We start from the raw sequence: 22,430 nt of genomic DNA on the forward strand, positions 1-22,430 counted from the left end.
CAAATCTCCTCTATTTTCTTTATTTCTATATATGCTGTATTTTACGTATATCGTTTCTTTTAAATTTCTTCCAAGAAAATATATGAAGGAATTTCTGAATTGTTTGGGACTAATACACACATTTGATTTCGTTGGTAATTCTATGATATTCAAAATGGCCGACAATATATGTATATCAATCAGTATGTTGCACATGAACGAATATTAAAGTTTTTAATTGATCGGCACGGAATTATGCATCAGACAATGAATTAAGAACGTAAGAGATATTGATAAAAATAAATAACCGTTTTTAATTTAAATAAACTGATACGATTCTACTGAAAATGGTGCATAAATAAATACTAGTTTTATTTGTTATGTTGGGAATGTTTGTATAGGTTTCATACTATTCTATCAAAAATGTGATTGTTTTTCATTTTCAGAGCGTAACTTTGCATACCGACGTCGGAGACATAAAGATAGAATTATTTTGCGAATTGTGTCCGAAAACGTGCGAGGTAACACTTTTTTTCTAATTTTTCATAGTACAGATTTATTTAGTATGTTAACTGTAAAATCGTTTATTTTGCAGAATTTTCTAGCTTTGTGCGCTAGTAATTATTATGATGGTTGCTTATTTCACCGAAATATAAAAGGATTTATCGTGCAAACTGGAGATCCCACGCAAAGTGGTAAAGGTGGATCTTCGATATGGAATCGTAAATTTGAAGACGAGTTCAAGGAAGAATTGAAACATAATGCTAGAGGTCTTGTATCTATGGCTAATAACGGTCCGAATACAAACGGTAGTCAATTTTTTATCACATATGGACCCCAACCACATTTAGATCTGAAGTATACTTTATTTGGAAAGTAAGCATTCGAATCTTATGATTTACTCTAATATCTAAAGTAATAATTTTAGAAATACTTGAAAAGATTTTTAATTTCAGGGTAATAGACGGCTTAGAAACTCTTGAACAATTAGAAAAATTACCTGTAAATCCAAAAAATTACAAACCGCTTAATGAAACTCGCATAAACAACGTAACTATACATGCTAATCCTTTGGCAGGGTAGTAGATGGTAATAAATTATAACTAAAGATTTTGTTAAATCTTTGGGAATTACGAATTATTTTCATTTTCGTATATTCCCATAAGCCTTTTGTTTCGAGGGTCGAATGGGCTACGAAGATAAATATCGGCTGCGTGTCGTTCTCCCATTACTTCAATTTCGTAGCTACCAGTTTCCAGGAATTCCCGTGTCACATTTTCTCCATTTGGATGTTTGATATATCTATTGTTGAAGAATGACAAAGACTTGTAACTGCATTTACATAAATAACTCTATTTTCTTTTATGTAATTTTTTATTTACCCATGCCCGATAAAATTTCCATAGCTATATCCTCGTTCTGCTCTTCGTAAATAGCCAACGAGAGAATTATCTCTGTATATAGCTTCTAAACCCCACATCGGAACAGAATCGCTAAAAAAAAAGAGCAATTATACTATGTAAACATTAAGCATGATAATTGTAAATATTTCTTAGCGCACACCTAGTTAGATGGACTTGGACCAGCCTTTTTTTAATTCCATTTTGTCGCGATCGATCGACTGTCAATTTTCCAAGATATCGACCAGTATCGCGACAACTAAAAGCTAATCCAGCTTCCACTGGATTATCATCCGGTCTAAGATCCGAGCCCCACAGGTGATAACCTGTTGGGATCAAATATATTATTGATATTTGACGAATAATACCAATGATTTATATACCTTTTTCACAACTAAGACTGTACATCGCTCTGTATCCAGCAAGTTTTATGTTGTATGGTTTGCCGCAATCCATTAAAGCTGCATAGACTTTTTGACAGGATGATTTTGGAATGTGCAACTCAAAACCAAGTTCGCCAACAAAACTAAGTCTAATCAAGCGCACTACTTCGTTCTTAATTTTGACTAATTTTGTAGTTGACAATTCGAGGCTTTTATCCGAGAGGTCACCTTCTATCAGTGCTTCCAATACCTTTCGACTGTATTGTAAATCGTGTTTTATAAATCACCGAATAAAAAGCTCACGCGATGTAAGTTCGTACAGTATGATACCTATTAGGTCCTTGTACAGACAGTAGCCCGATTTGTTCGGTAACATCGTGTAGCGATGCTTCGAATTTATTTTCCTCTATAACTTTGCTCATATGAGCCCAAGTATGATATGCTGATGAACCACTTGAAACTATAATATCATTCAAAATAAACATGAAAACATCGTAAGTCCGATGACTGTACAAACTGCGATAGCGTAGTAAAACATACCGATATAGAATGCTTTCTCTTTAAATATTGGATTTACGATTTCGCTAGAACCTGGTTCCATAACTGTAACCGTGCAATCCATTTCTACTCCTCCAGCATGATTAAGCATGCACGTGTAAACTGTTTTGTTGAAATCACAATTTGTGTTTGCTGTAAACAAGTAATCTGCAACTTTTTGTGCATCTGGTCCGCACAGATAGAATTTTCCAAGATAGGACATGTTAAATACAGCAACGTTTCTGCGACAGGCGAGAGCTTCTTCTCGAATCTGTTGGGAATATACGAGTTCTTTGGTAACAATGTCCAGTACATTTTAATATCGAGAACTTACTATGTTATCGTATGGTGAAAGATGAAAACTGTATTCTTTTTCCAATACTGTACGATATTCATAATTTTCATTTTTCGGTTTATTATAGTATCCACCGTAATCATATGGTATAATCTTTAATTTCTTATTTAAATAAAACCATCCAGGTCGCTCCCAACCTTGGCGTTCTTCCATAACAGCACCCTCTTCGATAAGTAACTGCAACGCGTAATTTGTTGCGTAACGATTAGTTTTTAAATACGATGGGTACGTAAAATATTTTTGTAAAATGTATAAATTTTTACATCGTGAAAAGGATCCGTTTTGAGATTCCTGCCACTTAATGGCTCGTCATGCGGAAATACAATGTTGTAATTTTTCGCGTACGCCTCGTGAGCCCTTTCGTTCATCCAAATCATATTGTTTCTTTGCTCTGGAATAAATCTACGAAATAACAGATAAAGCGTATCATTTTTTAGTTATTAATATAGAAAAACTGCTAATGGTTTTTAACCTTCTGATATCATAGTTGAACATGTAACTATCTGGTCGGCCATTGATTATCCAACGTACAATTTGTTCTCCGCATCCACCTCCTAACATCATTCCAGCACTGTTATAAGCACAAGAATAAAACAATCCAGAACAGCGGGGATCCTCACCTTTAACGTGCAATCCAAGTTGAATATAATATAGAATTACAAGAAGAAACAATTTTTTTTACGTCATCTTAAATTCGCACCCATAATTGGTTTATGATCAGGCGTGAAACTTTCTGGGCCGCATACCGTGCTTTTTATTCCAGTTGTTGATAATTTAGGAATCAATTGGATCATCGAATCTAGGTGTGCATTGAATGTATTCCAATTTAACTCGTACAAGCGGAACGAGAAGTTTGCAGGCGCCTTATGTACAAACATAGAGTACATTGATAATAATTAACACGTGTGAAAATCAGCAAGAAATTTGCTACGTATCTGCTAAACCTGATTCAATGTAAACTTACGGATGGTAGTATAATAGGATTCTGTTCGTAACCACCTATAGCTATCGAGGTACCCTGAATTCGAAAGTATACACTGATATCTGCATCCCTAATGTTTGGAAGATTCTGAACTCCTTCTATTGGTTCCGTAACAATATAAGCATGTTTAATCGGTGTTAAAGGAATATCCATTTCAACCGTATTGGCAACATCTTTGGACCAAGCTCCAGCAGCATTAAGAACAACATCTGTTTTTATAATTCCATACGGTGTTTCGACACCGTAAACTTTTTTCTTATTTAAGACGGTGTCCTTTACGAGTAACTTTGTTACAGGACAATCTTCGATTATCTAAACGATAAAAATAGCTTCTTGTTTCTTTCTTAAATTATCGTCGTTATCGAGATGCGGAAAGTATAAACAAATTTCTACCTGGCAGCCATTATTTTTCGCTGACTTTACTAGAGCGTTTATTAACATACTCGGATCGACGCAACCATCTTCCGAACAGTAAATGGCACCTTGAAAAGCATTCTCATCTAAGATAGGAAATAATTTCTTTGCTTCTCTAGAGGAGATCAGTTCGGCGTCGATACCGAAAGCTTTGGAGCCGGTAACTAATCTTTTATATTCGGCTAATCGTTCCTATTATAAATTATACAGAATGGTTAATAGTGGCAGCAATATAAATAAGAGGAAGTAACAGTAAGAGGAAACTGAATTTCACGAATATTCACATTCGAATGAGCGATGAGCAATCCACCGTTGTTTATCCACCCGGGATTGATATCAGTTTCATCTTCTAAAGAGTTTAAAATGCGTTTTGTAACATTCAGTAACTCCATTTCAACATCATTAGGCCCGCGTATACTCCATATAAGACCTGCGGTGTGCCATGTAGTACCAGATATTAATTTTGATTTATCCAATAGAATGGCATTAACGCCACATTTTCCCAAGTGATAAAGAGCATTACAACCTGCGCTACCACCACCTGGAAATTGTATAAAGTTGCAATTTTACATGTTAACGGACAAAATATTTTATGACTTCCTCAACTTACCTATTACAACAACATCCGCGTGTTCTGGTAGCTGTATCGTAGACGATGAATTTAACGTTCTTGCTCTTACCGATCTGATCGAATTGATGCTGATTTTATTTAACTAGAAACAATTTATCGAAAATTCTGTGAATGTTACCAAAATCAAAAGTAAAATTTGTAAATACCTCATGTTTTATTAGGTGAAACATGCTTCTGTTTTGGGGAAGACAACGCGTATTCACATCGTCCAAGTACCGCAAACGTACGTACACTTTGTCCAGTAGTACAGTTCTGCATATTTTATCGGTTCGACGTTTCTATTTTTTCAACATGCATTATCGAAACTACTGATTAATCTCCTATACTCTTTAACAATGTTTTTCTTACAATGATGTGTATTTGCATGCATAGCACTCGAGAAGCGATGCGCTTGAAATATAGCTATGGCCGATTAAACGTAAAAATATACGATAATGTCTTAAAAATGACTTGTTTTTTGTGTCTTGTGTCAACGACCGACATATCAGTGGATTATTTATTTTAATTTTATCAATTTTCATTAATTTTATTATTTATTTAATTACAATACATTTTGTAACAAATATAATAAAAATGTAACTGAGTCGTATCTTTGTTGATCATTTTGCGCTTGAAGGAATAAGCGTTTAACTATGATATGATAATGAATTTTTATGTATCATTGAGATATACGTCAAGCAATGCGATAACATTTACTTGTATACACGCATACAAATCATTTCTTTTTTACATATCGGGTGAAAACAATGTTAAAAACGTCGAATTTAATACGAAAAATCATGATCTTCGATATATTCTGGTCGAGAGTCTAGTTAGAAAGTTTCGCGAAAGCTAGAAAGTATACAAAGCAACGGCAGACATTAGTTTCGGTAGAGTTTATCTCTACGTATAGTACGAACTGTATAGTTAAAATATGATCTATCTTTTAACATCGTTGATTGCTCTTGATGGACACGCTACTAAAAAATACGTCGAACGATATATATTTGTTTCTTTCCTTTAGGCGATTAATGTTCTGTTTTTATTTTATATATGCTTTCAACGCGTCTGGAATAGCACCCTCGCAACGTTGATAGCCGATTTTTACCCTTTTGTATCGAGAAATAAGTTTGCTTTGATTTATTTGTACGCGCATACGTTTGATAAGTTACACGCAAACGACTACGAAAACTAACGTTGCCCTCGTTCCTACCACTTCTCTTTTTAAAGTAGTAGTTTTTTCAATCCGGTGGGGTATAGGACTTTAGGAATTAAATTCAACGCTTTTGCATTCGGACCTCATTCGAGTCGGATGAATCCAGATATTAACATAAACATGTATATGTATATGTATACACTATACATATATGTATATATATAGACATGTACATGTATATTGGGTGATGTTTCTACTCGATCGAATCGTATCTCGTATCTAATAAAAAAAAACGCTAATATCACTATCTCGTTTTTGGTATGCGTATAATATTTTCTACTAATATGGTACGGGGTTCTTATTATTAATAACACAACGTACACGCGAATCGCTGATAAACAACCCATCGCGGGAGATAAATACGTAATATACATCGAGAGGTGTACATCGAAGAAGTTTAACGGAAAATACCAAGGAAAAGATTTTGGTGTCGATTTCGTTAAAGCGAGGTATGCTCTTCGCTGGCGAGACTGTCCATTTCTTCGTCTGAATTGGTGGTGGCTTGAACACGGGCATATTCGTCGGTGTCGATACTTTTGCAAAAATGTATCGCATATTTTAGCTTTTGACGCAGCACCGGTTTACACGAATACCGTGGCATTTTCAGGAGGAAAAAGCACGTGTAACTTTCGGGTAGAAAGTGATCGGGTGGATTGTACTTGTCCATTACCTGAGAAAGTAGTTCCGGCCACGTTACAACGAGACGTTTCATTTATTTGCGCATAACTAGGCAACGAAACTATCGAAGAAAATCTTACCTGTAGGACAAAGTCTCTGCCGCGAAAATCGGCAATGGTGCGTGGCAAACGAGTTCTACCCCAAACGAATCGCAGGAACAGAGATCTCTCTTGATTCGAAAACTCTTCCATCACCTCCCAGAACCATTGAATCAGTGGTGCCGATCCTTCGATACCTAATAATTAGTAAGACACGCGGTCAATCGTTATGTTCGTTTGGTTCATATTTTACACGACTGATAATCAAAGGTAAACAACTCGTAGCTCCAAACCTTTGTAAGTTGTAACAGATTTGAGCAAAGTAAGAGGTATGTCTGGGCTGCCGCAAACCATCGTTTCCAATTCTGCTCCGCTGAACAATGCCAGGAAAGGTACCGGGATCACTTTCGACATTCCGTCGCGAACGGCAGCCACTTGGGCATCGAACTCGTGCAGTCTATAATTCAATGCCAACCGAACGTACTCGTGCTTATTTGTAGGTGTAATTTTTTGATATCTGTAAAAAAAAAAGGATTAAGAAATGATCGATAGAGAACGCGTTGAACGTTTAACGTCGAAAATTGCTTAGAGAACCGACCAGTGGGATCGTTTACGTACCTATTGGATAGAGGCACATCGCGACCTACAGCCGACGGCGTGGAGAAAGGCATTTCGAGAGTTTGAAATTCCTTCTCATCGGGATCCATGTCCCGGATGCATAATAATCCTGGAACGTAGTCTCTATCGACTTCGGTTAAATCCGCGGGAGTTAACGGTGTACCCGCCAATTGTTTCCACACGGGTTCCGCCAAGTTCAAGCTCAACGGGCTCCCGGTTCTTATCGCTATTCCCATCAGGATTCCAAGGAATCGGAACATGTTCATATGCAACGGCGAATCGGCCGTCGGATTCAATAGGAAACAATCTCTGTTAGTGCCGTTATCGTCTCGGCCATTTGGAGTCGGTATAAACAACGGCAGGGAACCGTTCTGTAATTCGTCACACATTTCCGCGATACTCTCGCTGTACCCGCCACCGCAATCATCCACGCTCTCCCCTGTTAAGAAACGATAATTCAGTTACTCGTTACTCTTCTCGATTAGGATGGTATAAAATGCATACGTATTCTAAATACGCACCGACGAATTTCACTTTCCAGACCCTATGGGGGAAGAAGAGGACGTCTTGCGTTAATAGAGACATCTTCGAGACCATTTGACCAAAGACCGACTTAATGCCGTCCGGCCCGGCCAATCCACCCTTTCCTCTGGCTCGTTTCACCTGGATTCTATTCAATTCTATGACTGGCCCGTGTTGCTGATCTCTGACCATCGTTGCTTGGACCACTTTACGAAACGTTGCTTCTTTGATGCTGTACACCAACAATGGCGCTAATTTACTCAAGCTTAGGGGTCCAGTGATCGGGAACATCGGCAAACACGGACAAAGTAATTCGGCGAAGTGATGAAGAAGTACCAGCCGGTTGTGCAGTACAGGAAAAGGAAGATCCTTGACCAGATCGTACTCCATCGGCGTAGCGGCAGGCATTCTGCTCTGCGTGGCTTTTATCGTGCTCCACGCTAAAGTATGGGCGCTACCGCAAGCGACTCGTGTTATCTTTTTACCTTGCAACGCGTGGACCAGTCTCGGTCTTTGAAGGGCGCTCGTCGTTCCATCGCCTAATTGACCCTCGTCGTTATCGCCCCAAGTGAAAACTTCACCTTTATCGGAACACGCTACACAATGCAACGAGCCCGTCGCTATGGAGATGATTTTCTTCCCCTGAAGGGATGCCACTTTGCGCGGTCTGCGCACGTGGTCGTCCGTACCGTGACCTAAACGATGGTAATCTCCTTTACCCCTGCACAAAATCGAATTGGTACGTACAATTTCACGGTAAATTGGCCTTACGAACCGAACTAACTTTTATCATAGACCGAAACGTTGTTTTTACGAATGTAGAGATGGGCGAAACCCTAGTCTACGAATAAATCTGAAGTTTGCCGACATGTTTGTCTCGTTTCCTTCTTTAGAAAATGTTCAAAGGAGGAAACAAGACAAACATATCAGCAAACTTCGGATTTATTCGAAGCCAAGGGTTTTTGCCCATCACTGTACGAATGTAATTTCAACCGTACCATGTGTATATAGCTCCGGATCTCGTTAAAGCCACGGAGAATTGACTACCGCATTCAACTTTAACGACGCCGAGTCCAGCGAGAGATTCAATTTTCATCGGGACCTTGCAACCGTCGCTACCACCTCTGCCCAACTTTCCGTAGTCACCGTCGCCCCAGCTCCAAACGTTGTCGTCATCGGTAACGCAAAGAGTCTGCGCGTCTCCGCTCCCACAGGCGACGTCGATTACCTTGTAATCCTGCAACGCTTCGATCAATTTCGGCGTCAATTGATCGTCGCTGTCTCCGTGTCCTAAACGTCCATAACGACCTGCAATCCAAGACGGTCGAGTAACTAACTAATCATCTAATTGTAAGAGATAAGGTTGAACGCAAGTCGCGAAAGAACTTTTGGATGAAATAAACGCCGCGCCGTCACCTTTTCCCCAAGTGTAGAGCCAGCCGGCGCTCGTTATCGCCGCGCTATGATGACCACCGCAAGCTACATCGACGATTTCGGTACCGAGCAGCTCCTCGATCAGTTTCGGTCGGTCGTACGACAACCTGTTGCCGTGACCTAATTTACCGTCGTCGCCCTCGCCCCACGAGTACACGTGTCCTTCGGAACTCAAAGCGAGGCAGTGTTTACCACCGGAATTCACCGCGACCTTCTTGACGAATATGTGTTGAATGGACTCCAACAGAGTCGGTACCATAACAGAGTCCGTTCCTCCGATTCCGAGACGTCCAAGTGCCCCGTAACCTACGAGCAAACGACGAAAACGATTAAAACCACCAAGTATAATTGCAACGGCGTGCAGGTAAGGTAAAAGACGGCTGTGTCCGTGTGTAGGCTCACCGGTTGCATAGACTTTTCCATCAGCAGTGACGGCGAACAAAGTTTGCTCGCCACCGGTGAGCTGGACAGGACGCAACGCGGAGAGACTTTCACAGAGAACAGGTAATTTCACCTTGGCTCCTTCGAGACCGCCCAGCTGACCGCGATGATTGTGACCCCATCCGTAAATCGCCCCGGATCCGTCCCACGGCAACGTCCAATCTTCCGGTCGACGATTCAACCACTGTAGCAACTGTTCGTCGTGTTCCTGCTTGAACAGTTCGTGGTTCTCGTGATCCTTGCTGCTACCCTCTCCAGCCGTGATCATTTCGTTGATGCGCATCATGACACCGTGACAGAACGGTTTAGGAAGCGGTGTTCGATTGACGAGGGACTTGGCGACACGGGCGGACAGGCAGTACCTTCGGAACCAGGACCATTTGTAAATTTCCGAGCAGCATTGCATTCCATCCAATTCGATGTCGCAGGCGAGCGCCACGAGGACCTTGAAGAAATCGCTGTGCATCAACTGTTTCCCTCCCCTGACCAAAGGGTCCTCGTAAGCGTACTGCTTCAGCAGGGCTTGCGGCAGCGAGCCGAGAAGAGAAGACAGAGCGAGGTCCGGTCTAATCGTTGGTCTGGTCGTGTAAACAACTTGCAACTTCTTCAGCGCCCACATCCGTTGCTGCGCCGACAGCACGCTCAATTGGCTACATTGAGCCAAGGTTGCAGCGAGACGCGTGGCGACGTTCTTATCCAAATTGATCAGACCGTTGTCCAGCAGACATTCCGTCAAAGCTATAGACGGCTGCGAGAGAACCGCTCTATCAGAGACTAGCTCGTGGGGCGCGTGAGTAGCGAGCACCGGGTACACCGTGAACCGCCATCCCCATCCGTTCACGGATCCGTCTGAAGTAAACCTCCACCTGAGCTCGTCGCCTGGAATTCGGATTTCGCCGGCCCACTCGCTCCACTCTCGACCAGATTTCACGGCCACCACTCTATTGTTTCCATCCATTATCGCCAAAGGGTCGTGCTTTCTTTCGGTGGAGCATCGTCGATCGAACTCGATCCTCAACGCCTCAGCACCAGGAATCCTCACGTGCCCCGTCAACGTGGTCCCGTCTATATACGGATGCAGGCTCTCCTGCATCACCTGTTGCGGTACGTTCTTCCTGTTGTTCGAGTTCGCCACGGTGTCCTCCAACTCCATGATGCAAAGCTCCATTATCATGCTCCGAATGGAATGATTCGTTTTAGCCAACGCGATCAGCACCGATGATATAGTCTCCTTGGCGCCGTCGCATACGCGATTCGCGACGGCCAACTTGAGCAAGTCGACCAGCATCCTGGCGTCGTCCTCCGTCAGCGTCGACGTGAAATCGTCTAAACTCGAGTAACCTGAAATTCCTTCGCCGACCACCTGGGCGTTCGACGTGAGCGTAGCGGCGATCACGCTCATCGCGCTGGTCGACATTTTCGAGGCGCGCGACGACAAGCTCGCCGAACTGGACATCGAGGGGAACATCGCCATCGGGTAGTCCTCGGACTCGGGGCTCATTCTAGGATTGGTTATCAAATTGACTACCTCAGCCGCGTTAGCAGGCGCCTCTCCGCCACCTTGAGCGCTGTCTCCGACGTTCTGATAGACGGTATGCCCTCCGCTGGCGATGCTCGAGTCGCTGACCGCTCCGTCCGATGGTATCTCAGCGACGGCACAGCTGCCACCGCTGGCGGTCTTCATGGTCGAGTGACTTTGTAACGCCGTCACCAACGCGATCCGCGCTTGCATTATACGAAGCGCGTTTATGACGTGTTGCAACGCTTGTTGCTTCGCAACGTTGCTCTCGAGCGACAAGACGATGCTCGAGAGAGAGGGTCTGCTGGTGTTGCGTGGACCGTTACCGGTATTTACCGACGAGGCATCGATTCCGTTGTTACCCGTAGTTGCCGCGTTCCCGTGACCGTGGCTGCTCTTTGAACAGGATGGTGGACAAGTGGTCGTCTCCGCAGCGTTTTTAAATTTCAGCGACGACTGGCCGAGCGGGTCTTTCGCCGTTGGAAACGTGACCGGTTCTTGATTGTTGGCCGGCGGTTGATCGGTGAGAACCCACGCAACGCTGTGGCTCGAGCCGCAAGACACACGATTTACTCTGGTATCGTCGAGCTCGTGCAACAACGACGGCTTCTTGTTGACGATCGTCGAACCGTTGCCCTGTTGGCCGTGATCGTTGTCGCCCCAGGCATACACCTGCCCGGTGTCCGTCACCGCCAGACAGTGCAAAGCACCCACAGCCACGTGAACCACCTTCTTTCCGCGCAGTCCGTCCACCAGTGTAGGCTTCCGGACGTGATGGTCGTTGCCGTGGCCTAATCTAAAGTAATCTCCTTTGCCCCAAGTCCACACCTCCCCGTACTTGGTCAACGCGAGCGAGAACTGAGCGCCGCACTCGATTTGCACGACGCCTAGACCGTTGAGACGATCCACGGACAAGGGCGTGTAGCAACCGTCGCTACCTCCGCGGCCGAGTTTCCCAAAGTCTCCGTCGCCCCAGGAGTAAACCGAGCCGTCGGCCGTCAACGCCATCGTCTGAGCATCTCTGCTCCCGCAGGCGACCTGTATCACGCGCTGGCCTACCAACGATTGCACCAACTTCGGTTTCAATTGCGTGCTGGTATCGCCGTGTCCCAACCTTCCGTACTCGCCGAGGCCCCAGGTGTACAGTTCGCCGATGCTCGTTATAGCGGCCGAATGACCGGATCCGCAGGCGATATCACGGATTCTTTTCGATTTCAGAGACTCTATCAATCTCGGTTTGTCCAGAGAGAGACAATTCCCGTGACCTAATTTCCCATCCTCTCCCTCGCCCCAGGAGAACACTTTGCCGTCCTGGGTGAGCGCCAGGGCGTGCTTTCCCCCGGAATGTACCGCTACCTTTTTTATCACGTACTGACTCAAGAACGGAATAGGCTTTGGCTCGCATACGTTGCTGTCGTTGCCGAGGCCGAGTCTGCCGTTCGTACCTTCTCCGCAAGCGAACAGTTTTCCGTCTTGGCTAACGACGAACAGGGTCTTGCTACCGCCGGCGATGTGCACGGGTTTCAATTTCGATAGAATTTCGCTATAAACGGGAAGCTTGATCTTCGATCCCTTCAGTCCGCCCAGCTGATCCTTGTCGTTTAAGCCCCAGACGTAAACGGCCGAGTGCTGCGGAGCCTCCGTTCCACGCTGAGAGCTCATCTGCTCTTGAACGATCTCCCAGTCCGATGCTAGAAAAGAAACGGAGGTCGCCAACTGATTCTCGAATACCATTCTCTTACCGATTATCTTCAATGCGTGGATCTTGCAGTCTATGCCGCCGTTTCGACATTGCTTTATCGTGATCTCGATGCAAGGATAATAGACTTTCAGATCCTGCAAGAGGAGGACGCTGGTGTCGGTGTTGCGTACGCTGATGGTCTCCAACTCGGTCAGATTGTTGAACGAGTAACCGACGTTTACCGCGATCAACGACGGCATGTAGCTACTGTCTTTCGGGTTCACGATGATCTTCAACGAGTGTACAAGAATCCCTGGCAACATTTCCAGCCGGATCCAGTGCTTGCCCTGAGAGCCGCAACTTTGCCAGTACTGTCCGGACTGGTCGACGAGCCGAGTCGCCCAACTTTCTCGCGAGGACACGCTCAACGTGCGAATACACTTGTACCAGTCGTCGATCAGCGACGATTCCGCGTGATCTTGCCTGTGATACTTGCCAGGTTTGCCAGCGTAGACCGCGGCCGAGCCTGGCTCGGCGATTCGATTGAATCCGTGTCGGTGATAACGTTTCGTGTAGAAGCAGTTCTCGCACAGGTTGTAGTGCTCGCAATACTTGCACTTGAACCTCGGACCGGATATAGGCAACACGTGGCAAGAATTGCAAGCGACCGAGTGATGGCAGGACGGCACCCTTTCCATTTCTACAGCGCAACCGGTCCAGCCGCTCTGTTGAGGAAAATCGACGGACACGTCCTTTCCGTTGTTTATCACGCCGGTGACGATCCCCACGCTTTGATGATTCACCGATCCCCATTTGTACTTGGGCACGGTTACGGACGCCTTCACTCTCACCTTGTCGCCGATCTTCAGCTCGACGGGACCCGTTATCGTCGGCGGATGGCCCAGCAGCTCGATGTGAATAAATCTCACCCAATAGGTGCCGCCTTTGCGCTGCCACGCGACTTGAACGTTCAGATCGTGCAAACCTTCCGGGTCGATTTTTATCACCTGGCCAACGTCTCCGTACTCCACTTCCTCGTAACTTTTGCAACACCTCACCAGCATCCCTGGAATCAGATTGTCACGCACGTAAATCGCGTATTCGTCGACGGACAAAAAGTCGGATCGTTTCATGTAATTGGGCGGCATCATCGAGGAGACGGGGTCGTGAGTAGACGGGGAGTCGTCCATGTTTTCGCTGGTCGAGTCCTCGAGGTCCGACGAGCCGTACACGCTCGAGAGCGTTTCGCTGTGACTCAGCGTTACGTCGGGATTCTCTATGAGCCAAGCTACCACGCTTTCCGCGGTCACGAACCCAACGTTGGTGCTCAAACTTTTTATCGCGAACTCGACGCTCTTCTTCGGGAATCCCATCTCCGTGAATCGCGCTACCAACGGGCTCATAGGCGGCGGAGAGGATCTCCTTCCGTTGCTCCTGCAGTGTTTCTTCTGGCTGGACGTTAACGACACCAGCGAACAATCCGACGCGGGTGACTCTGGTTCCGAGGAGCGAGCAGCGCGTTGAATAGGAGAGTGTCTCAGCTCGCTGGCTAAATATTGAGAGACCGCCAAAGCGGCTTCTTCCAATTCCTTTCGTTTAAATATAGGCTTCAACGGTTGCGGTCTCGTAGCTCGAACCAGCATCTCCTGGAATAGGGTCACGCGTCTGTCGCGAAAATCGTCCCCGTCGTCGACGACGTTATCGTTTTCGCAGTCGCCGTCGTTGATGGCGTTGTCGTTGCCGTTGGCGGCATCGCCACCCCAACTTTTCAACTCGATTTCCCGGCTGATGATTATTTCGTCGTTGTAGTAGTCGATGTAGTTATTGTCGTCGTCGTCGTCGTCGTCGTCGTCGTCCTCGTCGTCGGCGACGGCAGCGGCAGCGACAACAGCGGCATCGTCGTCGTTGTCGTTATTGTCGTCGTCTTCTTCGTCGTCTTCGACGCCGTTGCTACCGCAGCCGAGACCGTTGTCGTCGCCGCAACCACCGATGTCGTCGTCGTTCGCGTTTCCGTCGTTGTTCCTATTTATCGTGTATCTCAATACTTTTCTCAATTTAGTCTGATGATCCAAAAGCGTCTTTCCAGCGTTCAACGCGGCGAGCTGTTGCTGTTGATTCCGTAAAATGGACGCGTTCACCACGCCGGCTATCACAGGCATACCGTTCGGCCTCTTGTCCATTCCGCGATGGCCCAGCAACAAATTCGCCCAAGTGGACAAGAAAGAGTCGGGCATAGGCATCCGATCCAAACGAAATCTTTCGCCGAGATGTTTCACCGCGAAGAACGGAACTATTTTCCGCGCGTCGCTGTCGTGCATCTGTACGAGGATCTTCGAATGCTTGGTGAATTTGCATATGGTACCCACTTGTCCGTCGACGTCGACCAAACCACCGATCCTCGGTCTGTCGTCGAGGCCTCCCACGACGATCAAAGCAGCCATCACCGTTTGTTGAATATTCGCGCTGTTCTCCCCGCCGTTCTCGTTCACTTGTATGTGAAACAACGGGCCGTCGCTGAAAAGATCGGAAGCCAGAAATAATTTAGCTGCTAGAAACGCGTTCAACGTCGCGTTCCATTTCGGGAGCGTGTGCAAATATCGGATAAGAGAGACGAGCTCCTCGACGATCGTGGAACTGTGGGAGGCAGTGAGCGACACGCGACATTTGTCGGAGTAAAGTTCTGTCGACGAGCCGAGGTCGGAGGCCAGCGCGATGTGTCCCAATATGCGAAAGGTTTTCTCGAGAAAAGGTATCGTGTTGGGATTGTCGGCCGACCAAGACGGTAAAACGGCCGCCAGCAAGCGCACGGACATGATCTGCTCCTCCAAATTCGGGTCATCCTCCTCGGCGATCACGGACAGGAGAAAATCGATCCACGTTTTGGTGTTGAGAGATTTGCAGAGTTCCGAGGACTTGGCGATCGCTCTCAACAGACTAAGAGTGGCCCAGGTTACGTGATGTTCCCTCGATAGTTGCGAGTGCGAGTTGTGGCCAGGCTTTTGCGCGGACGACGTTACGCCGCGTAAAACCGATGCGAGTATCTTTATAGCGGAAGGAGCTACCTTGTCGGCTTCTAGGCCGCAGCAAAGCAAAATGATGCGAAGAACGGTGACGGAGGCGGACTTTAGGCAAGTAGTCGGATGTATATCCCCGAGCGTATCGGTTCGTTTCTCAATTTTTCCTTTAGCGGCGTCAACCGGCGAATCCACGTCGGAATCGGTCTCCGGCGGAGTTGGTGGCTCAGCCAGCTTCAAATCATACTTGTCTTCTTTACCCATACGATACGAGTTGGTTGAACCGTTATCCCATTGCACTCGGATCCAGCCATCGTCGCCGAGCTCTCCGATCACTCGACCCTCGCCTGGCGGCGGTCCGTCCTGATCGCCCCATTTCCAATCAACGCCGCGAACCACTCTCGTCCCGATTTTCATCAGGGCCGCCAATTCCATACCGCTCAGTTGAACACTCGGTGGTTTGCTCTTCTCCAAATTGTCCTCGTATATGGCTATCGCGTCTTTCGTTTTCGATTCGTCTACCACACCCGCGGACACCGTGGGTCCGATCTGTCTGAGCAACGTTAAAATGCTCGATATCGTGCCCGAGTTGATCAGCAATCCAATCTCGTTCGCGTGCTGGTAGTTGGTCAGCATTCCCAGTATCGTCAACAAGAACCTGGCTCTCGGCAACTTTCGCAGCCATGTATACGTTCCCTGATTCAAGCTGCTCTTGTCGCTAACTTTCGGTTTGCTCGGCAGCTCCGCTTGAACGACGTACGCCCGCAAAGCTTCCACGGCCCACGACGTCACCTCTGCCTCGGCCAAGATGATTCTCGACTTTTGATAAGGCGTTACCAACTGAATGTTCTTCAGACAGTGCGTTATACCGTCGTTTAGATATTTATTCTCGTGCGACAAGCCGAGCCAACCATTGAGCAACGAGTACTTGACCGACGTTATCAAGCAATCTTTCTTCAGCAATTGTTGCATCATCAGGATCCCCTGCTCGCGTAACTTGACGCGCTGCATTTGACAATACATGGCTCGACGTAGGGTCTCGACGACCCCGCCGTCCTCCGTTACCACAAAGTTTATGATATTCGTCATCAAATCGCTCGAATCTATGTTCAAGGTTCGTTGCTTCACCCTTTCGGTTATCTTGGCGATCGTATTCCTCGTGTCCGACATGGTCTCGAGTTTCGGAGAGGCAGCGGCCGCGGCCGCGATCGGCGGCGGTCTGACCTCTTTCGGCGTCGTATCCTCGTCGGACTTGGCTTTGATTCGCGCGTTTTGTATCGAGGCGTTCACGATGTCTTCCGGTTTGCTCGGTGACCCTCTGTTCCTTCGGACGTCTCTTATAATCGTTCTAACGATCTTCTTGAACCTGGGAACCGTGTGCAACAGCTTCAAATCCTGCAATCCTTTTATCTCGTAACTGGTCGCAGATCTTACCTCGTGAAGAAGAAATCTGCACTTCTCCTGCGCCGGGGCGCACACCTCTTTGTAGCTTCTGTTCTGCTGTTGCCTGATACGTATCAAATTCCATTTGATTCGATGTATCGCTCTGACCATGTCGGCCAACGGTTTCGTGAGCTTCGCGTTGTTGTCGTTTCCCGTTTCCTGGTCGATCAACGCGATCGCCTGATGACCCAACGCCAAGTGCTTTATGATAACCGCCATTAAAAGACGGCTAACCTCTTCCACCGGGTGATCGCCGACGAACTCGGTGTGCGCCAACAGATTGTTGGCCTTTGTGTATTTGTCGATTATCGTTAAAAAAGAATGAACCTGCGCGTCGGTTTTATGAGTCTCGGCCAACGCGTAAATGAACGCCGTGACGCGATCGTCCCTCTCCTTTTGCGGTTCGTTCTTGGTCCGCGCGGGAAGAGGCGGTTCCGTCGGCGAGTTCGCCGCCGTCGAAGTGTTGCTTCTCGCCTCCCCTTTCTCCTCCTCGTAAGGATTCGGTGGCTGCAAAATTTGCAATCCTCCTCTCAAGAAGTTCGCGTTCAACCAAACGCCGGCTTCCTCTTCCGCCGGCTGCAACGGCGAGCTTTGCCGCATCCTGTGAGCGTGCAATCCCAAGAGAAAACCGAGGGCTCTCTCCGTGTCGATCAGAGACGAGCACACGTCCGTGACGTCGATCGTGATTTCCGTGTTCTCCGGGTCGGAGTTACAGTAATGACCGACGAAGTAAGAATCCATCATGGATCGTGGTGGTAGGTGGCCGCGAACTGCGACCTGATTCGTTTGGTTTTGGTCCCAGCCAGCCACGGTTTTCTGCAGACCCTCCAACGAATTCCCGCCGATCGCTATCGTATCGAGTCGAACGTCTTGTACGTCCTGAACGTCGTACACGTTGTTGTTCACCACCACCCAAAGGCCGCCGTCGCGATTATGATTCTCGAGATCGGCCCAACGAATAACGGACGGCTCGTCCGATATCGAGATCTTGGTGCCGTGCTGCGGAGCTATGATACCCGGCCAGGACAGATCGTCCGCCTCGTTTTTCTCGATCGTCGGCATCAGCTTGTTGAACTGATCGAGAGCGTCCAGCATCGGAGTCATTACTTCCATCCAGTTCATACCGAGCAACAACATCGGATAGTCTACCTGCAACAATATCAGACACGTAACCAGCTCGGGGAGCAAAACGTTTACGATGTCGCCCCTTAGAACGGTGACGACGAAAACGAACTGCTTGACGCTCGCGTTCGCCAGCTCGGCCGCCGATGACATTATCTCGGTCACGTGAACGGAAATTTGCGATATGTACTTCTTTAAAAGCGATTCAGCACCGAGCATCTCCTGGTCGCCGCACAAGTTTTCCGTTCTGGATTCGTTGATGCACTCGTAAACGCGAGCGACCAGTAACCGTTGAAACTTTAGCAGCAGATTCAGGCTGGGAGAGCTATCGCTCCTTTGCTGCGATTCCTCCTGGCGGACCACCTGTTCCGTCCAGCCCTGCTGTAGCCTGGACTGCGTAATACAGGTGCCGTTTTTTATCAACTGTTTCACCAGCTGCAACAGAGATATGGTTGCATTATTCTTCTCGGAGTTCAGTTCCTTGGCTTGTTTCGCATCGCTGGATTTGCACGTGTTCTTCGCCACGAGAAACTCGTTCTCGTCGGCTACGTTGCTCGTTTCCGCTTTCATCGCTGTCTTGAGCGCCAATTCCAGGCCACCGTCCGCCATCAAACTGGAAACCAACAAATCCGCCATAAACTGTTGACCGTTGCTAGTGTTCGTTTGATCCAAGTTCCCGTTCGCTTTCGACAAGAAATTCGGCAGCGTCTTTGCCCGTTCGTTCGCCGTGGGCAACAGAATGCTCCAACCGGTTTGCAAGACGGCCTGCGCTGCCTCCTGAATCGTCGCCAAAATTCCTGTACTGCTCGCGAGCGTCACGCATCGTTGTTTCAAAGAATTTAACAACGGAGTACCGGCGAGTCCGACGTACTTGCCATCGACGTTATGCGCTACCATCGTATGGAGCTGCAATCGAATCAAATTCAAGGTGGCCACCGCCAAACATTCTCGATCCTGGGTAGGCGGCCGTGTCCCCGGCAATCCTTCGCAGCCGTGGCCCAACAAAGTATCCAGCTGTCGAAAGGTGTCTTCGCAAATGTCCACGACGAACGCCACTCTGCTGGCAACCGGCCAAGCCGACGGAGTAGTAGAGTTTGACCACGCGAAACTCTGTGCCGGGCCACACGTTAAACCGATCGGATTCTTTCCGGACAAGCTAGGGCACAGAGTAGGCTCAGGCACGACCGTATCCAACGCCGGGTCGATTCGGCCGTTATCGTTCATCCCCCATCCGTACACCAACTGATCCTCCGTTAACGCGAGAACGTGCCAGCTTCCCACGTACAATTCCTTTACCTTTTTCCCTTTCAGCGCATCGATTACTTTCGGGTATTGCACGTACTCTTCGTTTCCGTGGCCTAGGCGGTACGATTCTTTCTTACCCCAACTGTAAACCTCTCCGTACGCCGTCAAAATCGCTGAAAATTGGCCGCCGCAATACACTTTTACTACGTCTATGTCCAATAATTTGTCGACGACCTTCGGCGTTTTGAAACCATCGCAATCTCCTTTCGAGAGCTTTCTATAATCTCCCTCACCCCACGAAAACACCACACCCGACGCGGTCACGCACAACGTTTGCGAATCATCGCTACCGCATGCCACGTGGACGACCATGTGCCCGTTCAGAGCGGTTACCAACGTTGGAATCAGTACATCGTCCAAATGTCCATGACCGAGTCTTCCTGTATTTCCTCTTCCCCAAGTGTACAATTCACCGGTCGAGCTAATCGCAGCCGAGAACATATTTCCGCAAGCTATAAACATGATGTTCTTGTCGGCCAATGCCTCGATCAGCTTCGGTTCCTTGTACCATTTTCTCTCGCCGTGTCCTAAACGTCCACCCACTCCTTCCCCCCACGAGTACACAGAATTATCTTGCGTTAAAGCCAAATAATGATTACCGGCCCAGTGAGAGGCAATCATCGTTACAGGCTTATCCGAGAATCCCTCCACTTTTTGAAGGTCCTGAGATCTCCGTTCGTAATTTATCGTGTAAACGTTTCCACTGATTGATAGAATCATGAGGGCTCGCTCGGTACAACAAAGTTGCTTAACACCGAGCTCCGCGATCGTGTCGCAATAAAATGGAGACGAGCCGTTGCCAAATTTCACGATTCCCCAAGCTAAAACTTTTTGAAACGTTTGATTTGAATTTTTCGGAAAGCTGTCGGTGACGACTGGAGGCAACAGAGGAGCAGCCAATCTGTTCAAATTACACATTACGATCACCGCCGCTTTTCGTAAATCGACGGACGTGGTATCGTCTTCGGGAAGCTTCAAGTACTTGAGTAAAACTTGACAAGGGTCTGGCGCCACGTTCTCCTCTATTTGTCTCGATCTCGAGGCTGGAATCGTGTTCAAACGTCTCAGTAGCGGTACCAATGGTGCCGTGCTTCCAGGTGGCATTACGCGATTATCTTGATTTTTGTGCGTATCGCTGAGAAACAGTAGCAAACAAACGGAATCTAACAAACTGGACAGCGTAGCTCTTTGCGTTACCAATTCCAACAGTAAACACAAAGCCGTGTGTTGATCGGATAAGGGAATAGGGCACCACGATCTTCCACTAACTATATTTCTGAAAATGACATTTTTCACTGTATTATTATTATTGTTAGAGATAAACGATATTATATTCGAGATAAACGCTTAAAGATTCAATCTCAAAGATTCAATTAAAGAAAAAACGAACCCTGTAACAACTTGTCTTAAGAACTTCGCTGATCGCTCCACTACTTCGAGCCAAACTTGGGAAACGTTGTTTTCGTCGAAAAGAGTGGCTTCTGGCAAGGACTGTAAAGCTTCCAACGATTCGGACAGAAGTTCGCTGCATAATTCTATATCCTCCCCGGATCTCCAAGCTCGTCTTAGATACGCGAATGAAAAATTTAGCGCCGCACGAGATCCTACTCGTGCTAAACGTAACGTCGCGTTCTCGTTAGGTCTCATCCTGAACGTATTGTAAATAATTAACAAATAATTATAAATACCGTAAATTCATTTATATAAAAGAGAATATTTTATACACCCCAATGGTTCTCTACATTAAATTCAAAATAAATTACCGTACATCTTTTGTAATTTAGTAGAGAGTCTCGATGTTTGCGGAATATCTTTAGTCTCCTGTGGTTTATGACGAGAAAGAGCAGTAAAATATCGTCGTGCTAATACCAAACGCTGCTTCAATCGTGTAGCGGATAACGTGCTATTCGCAACTTCGTAACATAATTTTCTTTGTTCCTTGATTAGTAAATCGATACACGTGGTCAAGTCGGATAGAGCTGAAAAATTGTAAGGAAGATGAAAAGTAAGAGCGTAACGCAAACATAAATAAGAGGAATATATAAATAATAAAAGGATATATAAACAATAAAAGGAAAATAAACACGAATAAAAGGAAAATCTTTACATGGCTGAGGTCCCCAAAGCCACGATTCCATCATATGACGAGCTGGAATGGTTTTCTCCACGAACGCGTTTGCTCTTGCCGCTTCCTCTTCGTCTAGCTTTTGACACGGTCCACAGTTGCAACCTTGTTGCGGACCGCAGATACCGTCGCAACACAGACATGACAATACCCTCATATTACAATAGTAATGACCGCTTTCACCTAAAGTAATACGTCGTAATGTCGTAAGGCTACAGGTAATCTTAATTAAAACAAATCATGTATCCATACCTTTTCTCGATATTATACCCGAGGCATTGATCAAGCCATCGCTAAAGGAACCAACAATTTCTCCGTCGCGAATCATTTCGTTCCAAAGTTCCGCCAACCCATCTCGATAAAGTAGACGCTTCAAATCTGTATTGAGCCATTTTGCATCCATGTCGACTATTCCGAATATAATGCTAGTTTTGATATTACTGTTTTCAATTACGGCATCGTGAAGAGTACATTTTTACGAGAAATCTCTCTCGATTTTCGTCTGTGTATTGTGTATTGTGTATTGATCGCTTTCTTTGACTATATAACCATAACCATAACCATAACCATGGACCAGAGATGTCATATTCGAACCCTGGCCAACCCCGGGTCGA

The 22,430-nt window shown here is 46.5% G+C and overlaps 3 protein-coding genes across 4 annotated transcripts; 1 reads left to right on the forward strand and 2 right to left on the reverse strand.

Annotated features, from left to right (window-relative positions):
* The first annotated feature begins 171 nt into the window (after positions 1-171).
* On the forward strand, positions 172-1,077 carry LOC128881220 (peptidyl-prolyl cis-trans isomerase-like 3). The gene is made up of 4 exons (XM_054132022.1): positions 172-329; positions 426-500; positions 575-855; positions 936-1,077. The coding sequence occupies exons 1-4, from the start codon at positions 327-329 to the stop codon at positions 1,060-1,062; spliced, it is 486 nt and encodes a 161-aa protein (XP_053987997.1). The 5' UTR covers positions 172-326; the 3' UTR covers positions 1,063-1,077.
* On the reverse strand, positions 911-5,033 carry LOC128881216 (sarcosine dehydrogenase, mitochondrial). The gene is made up of 15 exons (XM_054132017.1): positions 4,828-5,033; positions 4,661-4,763; positions 4,335-4,591; positions 4,030-4,242; positions 3,619-3,948; positions 3,355-3,517; positions 3,127-3,274; positions 2,918-3,056; positions 2,634-2,831; positions 2,303-2,570; positions 2,093-2,222; positions 1,763-2,019; positions 1,543-1,705; positions 1,362-1,472; positions 911-1,281 (listed from the first exon to the last, which is right to left on the reverse strand). The coding sequence occupies exons 1-15, from the start codon at positions 4,849-4,851 to the stop codon at positions 1,110-1,112; spliced, it is 2,676 nt and encodes an 891-aa protein (XP_053987992.1). The 5' UTR covers positions 4,852-5,033; the 3' UTR covers positions 911-1,109.
* A 1,253-nt stretch (positions 5,034-6,286) lies between these two features.
* On the reverse strand, positions 6,287-22,396 carry LOC128881213 (E3 ubiquitin-protein ligase HERC2). Of its 2 annotated transcripts, XM_054132008.1 has the most exons (12): positions 22,069-22,396; positions 21,799-21,999; positions 21,460-21,670; positions 21,082-21,339; positions 9,569-20,967; positions 9,149-9,472; positions 8,731-9,040; positions 7,732-8,453; positions 7,211-7,649; positions 6,886-7,109; positions 6,635-6,789; positions 6,287-6,546 (listed from the first exon to the last, which is right to left on the reverse strand). In XM_054132008.1, the coding sequence occupies exons 1-12, from the start codon at positions 22,217-22,219 to the stop codon at positions 6,316-6,318; spliced, it is 14,625 nt and encodes a 4,874-aa protein (XP_053987983.1). In that variant the 5' UTR covers positions 22,220-22,396; the 3' UTR covers positions 6,287-6,315. The 2 variants fall into 2 exon arrangements, with proteins under 2 accessions (XP_053987983.1, XP_053987984.1); XM_054132009.1 differs by lacking the exons at positions 6,287-6,546; positions 6,635-6,789; positions 6,886-7,109; ... (1 more) ...; positions 7,732-8,453; positions 8,731-9,040 and having other exon boundaries at positions 9,224-9,472; positions 9,681-20,967.
* Between the last annotated feature and the right edge of the window lie 34 nt (positions 22,397-22,430).

This window comes from Hylaeus volcanicus, chromosome 8 (assembly GCF_026283585.1).
Source record: "Hylaeus volcanicus isolate JK05 chromosome 8, UHH_iyHylVolc1.0_haploid, whole genome shotgun sequence".
Taxonomy (NCBI): domain Eukaryota; kingdom Metazoa; phylum Arthropoda; class Insecta; order Hymenoptera; family Colletidae; genus Hylaeus; species Hylaeus volcanicus.